This window comes from Belonocnema kinseyi, chromosome 4 (assembly GCF_010883055.1).
Source record: "Belonocnema kinseyi isolate 2016_QV_RU_SX_M_011 chromosome 4, B_treatae_v1, whole genome shotgun sequence".
In the NCBI taxonomy this organism is placed as follows: Eukaryota; Metazoa; Arthropoda; class Insecta; order Hymenoptera; family Cynipidae; genus Belonocnema; species Belonocnema kinseyi.
This window is the reverse complement of record NC_046660.1, coordinates 68443814-68459462: the sequence shown is the minus strand read 5'-3', so window position 1 is coordinate 68459462 and position 15649 is coordinate 68443814. Positions and strand designations below refer to the sequence as shown.

At 27.2% G+C, this 15649-nt stretch overlaps 3 protein-coding genes across 3 annotated transcripts in view; 2 read left to right on the top strand and 1 right to left on the bottom strand.

Annotated features, from left to right (window-relative positions):
• The window catches only part of LOC117170939 (trypsin-1-like), a 2448-nt gene extending 1100 nt beyond the window's left edge, over positions 1-1348 (top strand). The window contains exon 2 of the mRNA XM_033357986.1: positions 606-1348. Within this exon, the coding sequence (XP_033213877.1) occupies positions 606-1348 (743 nt within the window). The remainder of the gene's footprint in view (positions 1-605) is intronic.
• Positions 1-15649, bottom strand: part of LOC117172135 (trypsin-1-like) — a 58974-nt gene that overhangs the window by 20373 nt on the left and 22952 nt on the right. The window lies entirely within an intron of this gene.
• LOC117172138 (trypsin 5G1-like) lies at positions 1677-3022 on the top strand. Its single transcript, XM_033359935.1, has 2 exons — positions 1677-1711; positions 2193-3022. Exons 1-2 carry the CDS (start codon positions 1687-1689, stop codon positions 2954-2956), a joined length of 789 nt encoding a protein of 262 aa, XP_033215826.1. The 5' UTR covers positions 1677-1686; the 3' UTR covers positions 2957-3022.

Sequence of the window (15649 nt, the reverse complement as noted above, 5' to 3'; positions counted from 1 at the left end):
TTTATTTGTTTCTAATTTTCGTAATTAGAATAGATAAGTAATCTCTTCGAAATTCTTAACATCTTTTCAAACAAGATAAAGCTATGAATTAAATTTTTTTTAATTACATTTTTTGGAAAAAAGATCTTCTCTCCGCTGGGAGTCGAACCAGAAAACTTCCGATTGTCGGGCAGGTGATTTTCCCTTAAGCTACTAGAGAGATCGAAAGAACCTTTTTTTACAAATACAATCGGCAATCAGAATTTCACAGATTCCAGGCAGAGCAAAAGAGAAGATATTTTTGAGAAAAAGTTAATTTAAAAAAATGTAATTTATAACTTCATCTAGCCTGAAAAGACTTTAAAAATTTATTTTATTCTCTGATGATGATACAGATCCTTTCGAAAATTTGAATACGGAACACCTTGCCAAATAATGTGTGTATTTCTGAAAAAGGATTCTTCTTTGGATCACTCCGAACGGCAATCGGAAGTTCTGCGTTTCGATTCCCAGCGGAGCGAAGGAGAAAATCTTTTCTCAAAAAGAATTTAATTTAAGCTAAATACTAATAAAAATTCATATCTTCATTATACATATTAACATTTTTACATTTCACTTTCCAACAGCTGACCGAATTCCAAATCTAGTTGGTATAAATCCCTTCACTCCCAATGGACGCATAGTTGGTGGCGATTCAGTTTCCATTCAGGAATATCCCCATCAAGTGTCACTGCAGGCTTACGGATTTGGTTTCTGCGGAGGAAGTATCATCTCAGCAGATTGGGTATTGACTGCTGGACACTGTACCAGTTATCCAAGTGCGTGGATCACCGTTCGAGCTGGTACGAGTCAATTTAATTCGGGTGGATCTATACACGAAGTGGAGGAAGTTGTCAGGCATGAGAATTACAGAACGAATTTGCATGGAATTCCTGAAAATGATGTGGCACTACTGAAGTTGAAAACACCCCTGGAATTAGATGCAACGCGTAAGCCAGTCTCTCTTTTTGACCAGGATGAAGAGGCTGTTGAAGGATCACTTTCTACCATTACCGGATGGGGTGCTCTAAAAGAAGGAGGCAGTACATCTAGAGTGCTTCAAACTGTAAACGTTCCCATTGTATCAAAAGAATTGTGCAGTAAAGCTTATTCTTCTTATGGAGGACTTCCTGATGGTCAGATTTGTGCTGCTCATCCCAAAGGGGGAAAAGATGCATGCCAAGGTGATTCGGGTGGTCCTCTTACAATTTATGGAAGATTAGCTGGTATTGTCTCTTGGGGCAATGGATGTGCAAGAAAAGGATTTCCTGGCGTGTACACCGAAGTGGCTTCCTTCCGGGATTGGATTGTGAGACATGCTGGACTTTAATTATTTTGTTGTTACTGTTAACTTACGTTTGAGAAATATACTTTTCCTAAATATAGACAATCTTCGATAGTAATCCCTTCTCTGTAGACAATTTAAAAAGCTTATCTTCAAGTTGAGAGACTTAGGAAAAATTGTAATCATTTATCGGAAGCACCTGCTGAGATTAAATGTATCTAATCTCGTTTGCATTGCAACACTGAAAAATATGTCAACCTCTGATTTCAATGTATTGAGAAAAAATCTTATCAGCTCTTTTATTTCCGATATAAATACTGCTTGAAATGCCTATGCATTTAGTGCATTATCGGCCCTTCAAAATGATTTTGTGTCTTTTTGTGATGTTGATCGTAACCCTTGGTTCAAGTGAGTTTAATTCGTGATTTTTGACGATTTTTCTGTGATGCAGAATCTTTGTACTTTATATATGTCAATTGAAATCATTTTTGTGCAAAAAGTACTTTGATAAGTCCTTTATTATTTTATTTTATTTTTTAATGTGCTTTGCTTAGTCTAAAAGTGTTGACACGTGACGGTGTTAAAGAAGGAAAATAGATGTTCACTCGAAACTTTGTTGTTCACCACCGCCCATTGTGCCCTGAATCCTGACCTAAAGAAACTTTCAATAAGTCTTTAAAACGTTTCTAGTACGCCCTAGTTTTCCAAAGTGTATTTTTACAAATTACGCGCTAAGATTACTATACTCCATCTCTCTTTCTCTCTAAAACGTGTTCGACGTCTTAAAAGTTTAAACAAACCAATATTCAAAAACTAAATCCAGTTAAAGAATTTTAATAAATTAATTTTGTGAAAGGGTATTTAAATTTAAAAACAATTCAACTTTCAGCCGAGTCTATTCCATTTGTTCTTCGTCAACTAAACCCCTTCACTCCGTCTGGTCGAATAGTTGGAGGATCAGATGTTTCAATAAAAGAAGTACCCTACCAAGTAGCTTTGGAAGTAAATTACAACGCATTTTGTGGAGGAAGCATAATCGATGAATATTGGGTCATCACTGCGGGTCACTGCATCCTCTATCCTGAATATATGGTCACTATAAGAGCAGGTTCTGAACAAAAGGGAACTGGAGGATCTAGTCACAAAGTGGAAAAAATAATAAAACACGAAGGGTATCAAGTTAATAGATTCGGAATACCATTTAATGACCTGGCTCTCATCAAAGTGGAAACACCATTTAAGTTAGATGGCACTCGTCAACCGATTCCTCTCTTTGAAAGAGAAGAAGCAGCTGTTGTTGGTACACTAGCCACCATCACTGGCTGGGGAGCTTTAAAAGAATATGGACGATATCCCGAAGTTTTGCAAACTACTTGCATTCCTATTGTTTCAAAAAAAGTATGTAATCGTGCATATCGTAATCTTGGGGGAGTCCCCCCAACCCAAATTTGTGCTGCACTTCCTATTGGTGGGAAAGATGCTTGTCAAGGCGATTCAGGTGGGCCACTTGCTATTAATGGGAGATTAGCTGGAATCGTCTCTTGGGGTAATGGATGTGCGAAAGCCGGATTTCCAGGTGCCTATACGTCAATTGCTGCTTATAGGAATTGGATAGATAAGAACTTAGGGCTCAATTTCGATAATTGCATTTGACATTAGTGGTTGAAAATCACAATTTTATGACTATTATTTTCATTAGATGGAATTTTAGATTAATTCCGTTATTTCCCGAGTTTCTAAGTTACGAGGCCATCATTTGAAAACTAAAAAATAAATTGGAATTACATTAATAACTAAATTTGACTACACTGATCTGAATTCTGAAAGTTATGATAGTAAAAAATTATCAAAAAAGCCAGTCGTTCTGCAGCGCATAATATTCTCTGCAAAATGTACTTTTGGTTATAATTTTTTCAATATTTCATTACGTGCTGCGGAATAGTATGCATGTTTCGGAAAAATTAGAGAAAATATCAAAGATAAAAATAGAAATTTTCTGTTAATATCAAAACGTGTTTATATAATAAATGCTCATTGTAAAAACCTTGATTTCTATATTTTTTAAAGGTTAATTCTATGTGTATTTATGAGTAAATTACTTGCACGAATTTTACGAGCATTATCCAATGTAAGTATGTAGAAAATGAACATGCGAGCGGATTTTCAAAGAAATTTGACTGGAATAATGTTATATAGTTAAGTTTAAATTTTAAATACAAACAAGTATTTTCCTAAATGGGAAGCAGATAATTAAAAGTAGCATTCGAAGCGAATCAATAGAAGAAATGAAATTATCAATAGTTTAAAGGAAATCTAGATTATATTTCTTTCTTAGTATTCTGATTTCTTTTGATGCTATGTATAATAAAAAAACTTAAAAGACAAAAAAGCTGATATTAATTAAATGATTTAACAATTATAGCCTAACTTTTATTGAATATTACATTATATTTCTCTGTGACTTCATTATACATTTTTATACTAATTTTATGTATCTCTTTAATTCGTCACTTTTCTGGTAAAATAAATTTATTTTTAAGTTTAAAGCAATAAAATTAAAGCAATAAGAACTTCTCGCAGTAGACTTTCTTTTTAAACAAAATGATGATATTACATTATAGAAAAATTTCGATATATATTCGATGTATTTTACATTTTTAATCAATTCTGATTGTTAACCACTATGAACTTTTTCTTTATATGAAAACTCATATTGAATTATAATTAGAAAGTGAAAATAATTTACATAATTATTATAACCTAATTACTTTTGTAAACCAGCACTTTTTACAAAATCTTTACTAAATTATTTCACGCTATAATAAGAAGTAAAGACCGAAACGTGATTTCACAATTGATTACTATTAAAGATAAGAATAAAGGTCACGAATCATGGTGAGCAAAAGAAAGAGCATGTTAATCAATATCTTACACCTATGAAAGTTCGTGTTCTTAAGAGCTATAAATTAGAAAAATTGAAGAATTTCAATAATAATTAATGTGTTTCTAATTTTTAAAAATTTCTATAACGTAGTATGAAATATGTCTGACAGTTCTTCTTTAAGAATAACGAATTTCGTGTAAAGCAGTCATTTTCCAGTTTGCAATTTTTTAAAAAAAGAATTCATTTTGGTCAAAAATTTCTCTTCTTGCTTTGAAAACTAATCTACTTTGATAGAAATTTAATCTTTTTTGGTTAAAAATCACAAGCTTTTGGTTGAAAGTCAATTTTTTTCCAGAAATTTAAAATACTACATGTTTAGGAAAGATATTTATATTCTTTACAGAAAATTCATATTTTTGCTCGTAAATGTAACTCTTTCGTTAAATATTGATATTATATGGTTGGACATTGATCAGTTTACTTAAAATTTAAGTAATCTATTTTAGGCTTGAGGTAATTTATTTATTGTTTTAAATTCATATAAATTGTTAAAAATTTTTCTTATTTGGTAGAAAATTCGTTTGCGGGTTAAAATCCACATATTTGGTTAAAAATTCATTTTTTCGTCAACGGTAGATCATTTTAGTCAACAATTGATTTCTTTGATTTGAAATTAAACCGTTTCATCTTTTTCCCCTGTGGAAACTTCATGTGTTTTACAGAAATATAATTTTCCTAGTTCAAAATTCATCTGTTTGGCTGCGCATGTTACTATTTCAATGGGATTTTTTTTATTTGTTTGAAAATTTATTTTTCTTATTAGCTTTGGTTAAAAGTTCAATTCCTTGGTAGGACATTCGTTTGTTTTTTTTTGGTTAAGAAATTTATTTTACAGACTGAAAATTAAACTATTCTTTTTTTAACTTAAAGTTTATCTTTTTTAGTTAAAGATTGATGCATTTTGTAAAATATTTGTCTCTTTTGGTAGAAAATTTATCTTTTTGATTAAAAATTCAACCAATATAGTTAACAATTATTATTTTTGGTTGAATATGCATCATTATAGCTGAAAATTTTCTTTGTTGTTGACGGTAGATAATTTTAGATAAAATTAAATTTGTCGTTGCCGGTACATCATAATTTGTCGTTTTTGGTACTAAACTCATAATTTGGGTTAAAATTCAACTATTTATTACAAATAAGTTTTTTTTGTGAATATACATCATTTAATTTAAAATTTTATTTTGCTTGTTCAAAAATGTAACTACCTCCCTACAAATTTGTTTTTTAGTTGAAAATTTCGCATTTTCGTTAAGAATTTAACCAATTCGTTGAAAATTAATTTTCCTAAGTAGAAAATGAATTTTGGTACTGAAAATTCAACTATTCTATTTTAAGTCAAAAATGTGTCTTTTTTAGTTAAAATTTCATTTATTTGGCAAAGATTTATCTTTTTTTATAGAAAATTCATCTTTTGGGTTGGAAAGTCAGCAGTTTGAATAAAATTTTATTTTCTATTTTTTAGTTCAAGGTCGATTATTTTGGTTATAAATTAATTTCTCTAAATTATAATTTAACTATTCCATTTTTTGTGAAAAATTCTTCCCTTTAGGAGAATTTAAATCTTATTGCTTGAAAAATCATCAGTTTGGTTAAAAATTGTAGTCTTTCGTTGAAAGCTGATTTTTTTTTGGTTGACAATTCATTTTTTTAGTTTTAGTAAACATTTAAATTTCTTGGTTGCATATTTGTATGTTTTTCTTGGTTGAAATTGTATTTTTATACCTAAAAATTGAACTATTCTATTTTTGGTTATAAATTAACATTCTTATTGGAAATTCATCTACTCTATTACCAATTTGTCTTTTTGGTAGAAAAATCATCTTTTGAGTTGAAAGTATAACTGTTTCGTTAAAAATAATTTTTTTTTATATTTATCATTTTAATTAAAAATTAATTTGTTCAGTTGAAATTGAACCATTTTCTTAAAAAATCATATTTATGGCTTGATTCTGCTGTTTTTGATTGAAAATTAAAATATTTCAGATATAAATATCAACAATTACACTTTTCGTTCAGGGTGCCGAAGAAAATTTCCCTTTTCTAAGTCTTGCAACTCGTATGGAAAAATATGGCTACTCGCACGGAAATTTAGGCTTACGTAGCCATAGCCTTTTTTGGAGAAGATTCATTACTGTGGTAGAAAATTTAACTATTTTGTTTAAAATTAATAAATTTTACATATGCCTTACAAAATATTTGGATAACTCCTTATAAATTTCTCCAAGCCTGTTGTTGCTAAAAGTGTTTAGAGTAAATTAAAAAACAAACTTTTTTTGTACATTAACATTATTGAACTCCTAGGTGTAAGGTTTTTTTATAACTAACAAAAAAGTTCAAAAAGGTCAGGAAAAGTGCAAAAATGTTTTGAGAAAATTGAGGAAAACACAGAACATTTTGCACTGAATATTAGCATGATATAAAAAATACAAATATTGATAGAAATAGATGACTCATGAGTTAAAGTGGATTAATTGTCAACCAGTGACATATGAACCAAAAAAGGTTCGATTTTACCAACAGAGACGATTTTTCTACAAAACAGTTTCTACCAGGAAGACAATTTTTTAACAAAAAAAATTTATTTGACGAAAGAGTTACAGTTTTAATGAAAAAATTCATTTTTATGGAAAAACGAAATCAAACAAAAAATTTAATTTTTAACGAAGTAGTTTAACAAAATATTTTAACTCTCAACCAAAACAGAGTAAATTGCATCCCGTTTCAGATTGAACCAAAAAAGAGTCATTTTTACCTAAAGAGACTATTTTTCTACAAAATAGTTTCTATCAAGAAGATTAATTTTTTAGCAAAACAGACGGGTTTTAAATCAAATAGTCACATTTTCATCCGAGGAAAACAATTTTAACGAACAATTAATTTTAAAACAAAAAGATTAATTTTCAACGAGGAAGGTTAATTTTCTGCCAAAAAGACGATTTTGAACAAAATAGTCCAATTTTCAACCGAAATTATGTATAATTATGTATTATATATAATTATATAAATTATAATAGTTGCTATTTTAACTAAGAACAGTTTAAATGTTAAATTAAAAAGAGTTTAATTTAAACAAAGAAAAAGACTATTAAAAAAAATATTCAAATTCGCGTATGAAGCAGTGTAATTTTTAACCAGTTTCATTTTCAACCAAAAAAGGGTACATTTTTACGAAACGAGTCGAATTTTCCATAAAATAGTTTCTACCTACAAAGATTGTTTTTTAACAAAAATGATGATTTCTTAAAATTAAGTTTTAACTTAGAATGTGAATTTGTTTTCAAAAAGGACGATTTTTCATTAAAACGGTTAAAATTTCAATCAAAATTATGAATTTTCAACTAAATTGATAAATCTTGAACCAAATAAGATATTAATTGACAACGCAATTTAACTTTTAACCCGGTAGTTGAGTTTGCAACCAAACAATATGAATTTTCAATGAAAAATGAAATAGATAATATCTCAACCAAAAAATATTTTCAGTTAACACAGAAAAATTCGAAGTAATAAAAAAAAAGAATTTTCAACCCATTAATTTGCAAAGGAAAAGATGAATTTCTGATGAAAAAGATTAAATTTCTGCCAAAAAAATAGAATTAAAAATATAGATAAACTATTAACTAAAACGGTAGATTTCCAACTAAAATGATGAATCATTCAACGAAATAAAAACAATAATTTTTAATAAAGTAGTTTAACTTCAACCATTTTATTTAAATTTTGAATTTTTTATTTGAAATCTTCAAAACTTAATACTTTGTTTTACAGTCTTATATATTAATTTCCGAAACTTTTGGAAATATTAAAAATCTTTTAAGAACTCTTCGAATTAACTGTTAAAGTAAGTTTTAAAAAAACACATTAGCTATTTTCCCAGAAATCTTGAAAAAAATCAATCTTCCTGACACCTTTCGAAATTATTAAAAAGCTGCTTTTTTTAAGAGACAAAAATCTGCATTTTATTCGAATTTTTTGCTAGATCTTTTCAAGTTTAAAATTATCTTTATATTTTTTCAGAGGTTCTTTTAATATTTTCCCAGGAATCTTTAAAAAAATGGATTTTCTTGAAACATTTCAAAATTCTTATAAAGTTTCTGTTTTTCAAAATCTTCAAAAATCGACATTGTAGTTACTTATTTTTTAATGTTCTTAAAATCGAAATTATTTCGAAATCTTTCAAAACTAGTAAAACTTTTAAATATCTTTTGAAATCATTCGTTTTTCCGAAAAAAATGTTAATCATGAAAAATTTCGTAAATTCTGGCTTTTAAGTTTTTGTCTAAAATGTCTCTTTCCTCAAATCTTTGAAATTGTGAAAAAGTCCAAAAATTATAGTTTATCACCGAAATGCTAAGAATATGTATCATTATTTCCAAATATTAAGAAATATTTGTATTGATCAAATGTGGAAGTTGTCAGACCCCCTGAGCCTGAAAAAATATTTTATACGTCGGTGTCTGTCTGTCTTCGTTGTCATTGTTGCCTTTGTCGTTCTTGTCTTTGTAGTCTGTAAACACGGTAACATTTGAAGGAATTATTCGATAGGATTCCCCTTTGGCACAATTTATAAAGATATGAAAAGAAACGAAAAATTCGTTAGCCACCTTTTTTCAAGAAATTTTGAAAAGCTAGAACATTTTGAAAAGCTAGAAGATTTTGAAAATTTTTGATACCACCTTTTTTAATATCTAAAAATACTTTCGACAGCTATTTATAGTAGACCAAAGTACGAACAATTTATCCTTATTACTATTTTGGATAAAATAGAAATGACCAAAGTTATAGCATTTTCAAAATTCAAAAAACCAAACGAAAATGAACATTTGCAGCCGAAAAAAGCTAATGAAAAATCAATAACTCTATTTTGTGATGAACAAAGTGAGATACGAAAGGGGATGGATTTACCAAAATTGTGCACCTAAAAAAAGAAAACATTTTTCTCAGGAATTACTTTTTTGAAAGATATGTAGTTTTTGTTTTATTTTTAAAAATAACATTGAAAATAAAAAGATTACATTTCAGTATAACGATACAACCTATGAGAATAAGGGAGACCAAATTTATTCAAAAAAAAAAAATTTACAAAACTTTTACGAATATTTTTGAATAGGAAGCGTAGTTTTTTTATTCGCAAAAAACAAGATTAAAAATATTTTAGAAATTATAAAAACAAGGCAATAAGAATAAGACTGTTCCAATTTCCATGCATATTATGAATTGCGATGATATAATTTGATTAAAATGATACATGTTTCAGCGTAGCGAAGATTACAATTTAATGCAAAATAAAAAACAAATATTAAATTAATCATGGTAAATACAATTTGTACTTTATTTTGCAAAATATAAATACTTAATCCCAGGCAGAGGCACATAAAAAATGTATTGTATTTGATATAAAAGTGTTGAGCATAGTGTATAAAATTTGACATTTTGGGCAAAATTGAGTGCCAAGCACCGTATACGTGGTGAAAATGTGTTCGCTAAAGCCGTAAGAGCTTTAACAAAAGAGAGTTCGCAATTGCAAAACGATAGTTGTTGATTCATTGATCTTTAATTTTGAAAGCTCTGTACACGAATGTGGGAGAAATGCAAAGGCCGAGAGCAAATATGCGAATGCACGAATGTGAGAAAACCAATAAGTCCGAGCGCGTAGCGCCAGATAAGGACATCATTGAGCGCGAAGCGCAACAACCGACAATCGTGTGCCCTAGACGTGCTGAAAATTGCGAGCGAAACGAGCCGCGCGCATAGCGCGCAACGAGAATGTGCTCGCGCGGCAGGCAGATTTTTTTAGATAGGATTGAATCTAAAAGTATTTTAGACTGATCGATATTTCTTTTTATTCTATTTTAGTAGTGTTCCATAGCTTAATATTTTTCAGGACAAAAATGTTCTATGACAGCGTGTAGACTCATTCATCATATCGGTAACCTTTAATCAGAATATCTCTCGAAACAACCGATAAGATTAAAAGCAATTCACAAAACGAGCTACTTTTGAGAAGTCATTCACGATCAAAAGTCAAACTGCTAAGAAATATGCCGTCATTTATGAGTTTTATAATATTCTGATACCGGAAACGAAAATTCGCGTTTTTTTATTACATGGTCCTTTTTAATCGAGAAAAAAATATAGGTAATTTTTTGTTCCTATTCCTAATGATTAAAACTAAACGTTTTTTTATTTGAAGTAATCAAAAGTGAACTGCAAATTAAAGCACTTATAATAAAACACTTTAAAAGTTTCAACTTAAAATATTCAAGATGAAAAACTTTTCATTCAGACATTTGAAATTTTAACGTTCAATAATTTATATGTATAAAATGATAACTTTTAAAAATGTTCAAAATCATATCATTGGAGTATTTTTTTAAATTAGAAGTTTAATTATTATTTTAAGTCCTTTCCAATTAATAATTGTTGAATTTTTCGTATACGTCGGAAATAGGTTTTAAATGTTTCTAAGCATTATTTTTAAATTATTTTTTTTTTATAAAAAGTGATTTTTTATTTTTCCAGGAGTATAAAGAAACTTATTTCAACTTAAATCCTTCAAAAAGCATTAAAAAGTTTCGGAATTTTATTTGGAAATCTTCAATAATCTACATTTAGCTTAACATTTTTGGAAATCTTGGCAAATTTAAAATTATGATTAAAATTTTTAATTTAAATTATTGATTTAAATTGTCAATACAAATTTATTAAATCGTAAAAAATTAAAAAATTATTTTAAAACCTTCCCTATTCTTTTCTGACAATTTCGAAAATCTTTAGAAATCCTTTTTAATATTCTTTAAAAATTAGATTTTTAAACATGAAATCATGTAAAATTTTCTGATGAATCTTCAGAATATTTTCTTATTATCTTGAAACCTTTCAAATTTCTTGAAAAGCTGAACAAATTTCACTTTGAAATCTTTGGAAATCTTTGAAAAAAATTTCAAAATCAAATTTTCCTGATTCATCTTAATTTTGAAAATATTTTGATGCGTTTTAAAATAATTTTAAATTTTCTTTAAAAATCAAATAAAAGAAAATCATATAAAATTTTCCAATTAATCTCAAGACTTTTTATAATCTTTTGAAACCTTCGAAAATGCTTGAGAACCTTCTAACTTATTAAAAAAAAAATTTTAATCGCAATTGATAATTTGAATTTTTTATAAACTAAGAAAGCTTTTATTATTATTATTATTATTATTATTATTATTATTATTATTCGTAAGTCAAAATTAAACACTTTTACTTACAAATTTAATATTTGGGTTTGAATGATTTATAATGACACATTTTTAATTAATAATTAAATATTTATAAACATTAAAAAATATTTCTTTTCATTGATGCAAATTTTTTTAATGGAAACGCTTAAAACGAAATAGTTTAGTTTACATATTAAACTCTTAATTGGAATTTATTCTGAAGACCTTGGTTCGAATCCCAGCCAGAAGACAAATAAGAACTAACGTCAACTTTGCTTGCTAAAAAATTTGTAATATTTTAAGAGGTTGGATAGAATTAAAATTTTTTTTTGATTCTCGTTCAACAAATAAATTCACTGTCATTTCATGGTGTTTTTCGGTCTCAAAAAATTCCCGGTCCAGCGGTCACTATGAAAACATCAAATTGCCTAAAAAATGAGAAATCCGAAAAAGTATATGAAATAATTAACATCCTGCGTAGAAAATCATAGAGGAACTATTCAGGGCCAGGATGTACCATCCTGAATGTAAATGTGGCGCAATCAAGCCGGTCTCTTATGGCTCTGGGTATAAGTGAAACGTATTTGTATGGTCAAATGCTAGTATATACAAGCTAAACTAATGATGGTCAGTGGATCCTTTTAAAATATATTTCAGATGGCTGACGTTATAAATTATTTTAAAGGCTGTCTGTTCAATGAGAAAAAAATTGTTATATTTATTTCTTAAACATTTAGGCATCCCAGATATTTTTGGAAATGTGCAAACAAATATTTTAATTTAATTTTTAATTTAGGAAATTATCTAGGAAATTAAATAGGTCCTGATAGGCTAGTCAGCACCAGACTATGACTTCAAAAGGCGAATTGAATGGTGAGAAAGAACGTTCATTTTTTTAGAGTTCATTTTTCATTTTTGGTCATTTGACAGGCCATGACTTTTTTGGAAATGTGCAAAAAAATACTTTAGTTAGACACTTAAAAACATGTTTACTCATGTGAAGCGAGCTAGCATCCAAATAGGGCCCGAAAAGACATTCTAAATTATAAGGTCTATACATTGCGATAACTGGAAGTATTTTTAAATTTTGTAACTAAAAATTATAAATTAATACGCTCCTGGACTGGGATCAAACCAATGAGTTTATCTCGATACAGACTCGCAATTAGTCACTGATTAGTGGGAATCGCCGCACTTCTGTCAAATGCACCAAAGTTGCTTGCCAAGGTTTTTCGACAGAACTATTGGATCGGAGAACCTGCAATTCATCAGCGAAAAAATCCGCACTGACTTATAACCTGCACCAGTGCTGTAACTATCAGTACTAAAAAATAGGAATCAATAATATTTAAAACTATACAAATATTTATAATTAATCAATAACTAACAAAAACTCTATGCGATTATATTTGTCAGTATTAAAAAGAACGTTTATTATTCCTATTCTGTAATTTTTAAATTAATATATATGATTTAATTTGAAACAAAATTCGGAAAAATATCTGAAAAAAATCCCCGAGACTGTAAAATTCATGAAGAAAGTACTAGAAATAAAGAATCTTCGAAATTATAAAATTGCTAAAAATTGAGAAATATATTTTTTCGAATATCGTTATTTTTATTCAAACAAGAATTTGTTTATGATACATAAAATATCCAAAAAAATGTGTTTATTAAAATAGTTTATTATTGTATGTTTAATAAATAAATATTATTTACCAGAGAACAAGATCAAAGGTCAGTTTTTCAATTTTAATCTTCTAAAATTAACAACTTTCGAACGAAAATCTTCAAAATTTCAGCTTTGTTATTGCAAAACTTTAAACTTATATGATTTTCTTATATTAAAATTTCAAAATTAAGAACTTCAATTTTAAAGATACTTAAATAAAAAATCTTACATTTGGTTGATCTTAAAGATTAAAAGTCAAGTCTAAATTAAAAACTTTCAAATTTCAAAGATTTTCAATACCTAGTTCTACAATTTTAAAGAGTTGCAATTGATAATTACTTTAAATTAGAGATGTATAATTAAAATTGTTTCATTTTGATTATTTTGACAAACAACAGTAGAATCTTAATTTCGAAATCTTCAATATTGAAAACGTTTAGAATGTATATCATCAAAATTAAATGTATGTTTACTTTAAATAGTTAATATTGAAAGCTCTTCAATTTTTAAAATGTTTAAATAGAAATTCTTAAATTTCGTTGACTTTGATGATCAGAAGTCAAGTTTTCCCTTATAAATCTTGCCAGTTGATGAAATTTTGAGTGATAATCAAAAAAATTGCAGAATTTTTTAATGTAAAAATTAAAATTGTTGTAATTTTTAACTGTAAATTGACAAAATTAAAAAATTTCAAATTTTAAAGACTTAAAATTTAAAATTCTACATTTTGAAAGAGTTACAATTGAAAATTTTTGAATTTTAGAGAAGTATAAGTAAAATTCTCAAATTTGAATGGTTATGGAAGTAAAAATTCAAATAACAAATTTTCCAAATATAAAAAGTTTTTTAAGTATGTAATCCAAATTTTATACATTTTAATTTTTCATTTTAAAAATTTAAATGCTTCAGTTTTAAAGATTTAGTATTCCAAATTCTTCAATTGTCACGAATTCCGACTTAAAATCCTCAAGTTTTTAAACTTTACATTCGAAAACTATTTAATTTAAAGGTATATCAACGAAAATCCTTTAATTTTTGATGTTTTAGGAAACCAGAAGTCCAGTTTTTAATACTATATCTTAAAAATTGAAGAATTTTAAAATGTGAATCATAAAAATTGGAGAATTTTTAATTGGAAATTTTAAAACTGGCATGACTTATAATTTAACACTTTTACAGTTCACATCTCATTAAATTTACTAATTTACAATGGAAGGTTCTGCAATTTTAAAAAGTTTGAATTAAAAATACTTGAATTTTATGAATATAGGAATACAAATTATTCCATTTTTCGGATTCCTCTTTTTAAGTTTAGTAATTTTTAATATTTTTTTACTTTAATTTTTAATCTAAGTCTTTAGTTCTTATCGAATAGTCAAAAATTCTAAATTTGGTTGATTTTGATGATTTTTCAAGTCAAAAGTCAAATTTTCAATTATAAATCTTCGAAATCGATAAATTTTAGAATGTAAAGCATTATTATTTTTAAAATTGTATTACAAAACTTAAAACTTGCTTAATTCCGAATTTCAATTTGTAAAATAATTCAATTTCAACAAATTTAAGTTAATAATATTCCAAATTAAATAATTTGTTCATGTAAATCATTATAATTACATATTTCTTATATTTTATTTTGTAAAAATTAAAGCCTTCAAATTTTAAAGATATAATAAAAAGAAAATAAAGATGTAATTAAAATTGTTTAATTTTTATTATTTTAGCAAACAAATATCAAGTTTTTTAATTTTAAAACTTCAAAATGGAAGAAGTTTCCAAATTAAATCATCAAAATTGCATACATTTTTCATTTTTAATTTTCAAAATAAAAAGCTGTTCAATTTTAATGTTTCGCGCAGTTTAGAGTTCATCAATTTTTATTTGTTTAGAAATTCTTAAATTTCGAATATGAAGAATTCCAAATTATACCAGTTACGATATTTATATATGAAAGTTATGTAATAAAAATTTTTTTATGGCTTTAATTTAAAGATTAACAGTATAACATTCTTTATCTTTAACGACTTGCAATTTAAAATTCTTCCATTTTGAATATTTGCAGTTAAAGTCTCTTCAATATTTAATGTGCATATTAAAAATTGATTGAAATTTTAATGCAAATTTTTAAATTGTAAACAGTGAAAATGACAGCATTGATTAACTTTTGGAAATTCTCATAATTTTTTAAAGATGCGACTGGAAATGTTATACATCATAGCCACGGACTAAGTCAAGTGACTGATGAGATTAGAATGTTATAACTTAATTCAAATAATTTAATACGATGGTTGTAACCTCCTCGATGATGTTGTAGGTATACAATTACGGGCGGCCACGAGCGTTGGAGGTGACAATAGTCACCTCTGGATGCTTTCTTCTTCTTCTTCTTATTATTATTATTATTATTATTATTATTATTATTATTATTATTATTATTATAAAAACATTTCAGTGTTGAAATGTTGTCACAGGCTTATACTGCCCAACATGTCGAAGGCATTTTTGGTTAGAGATGGATTTTT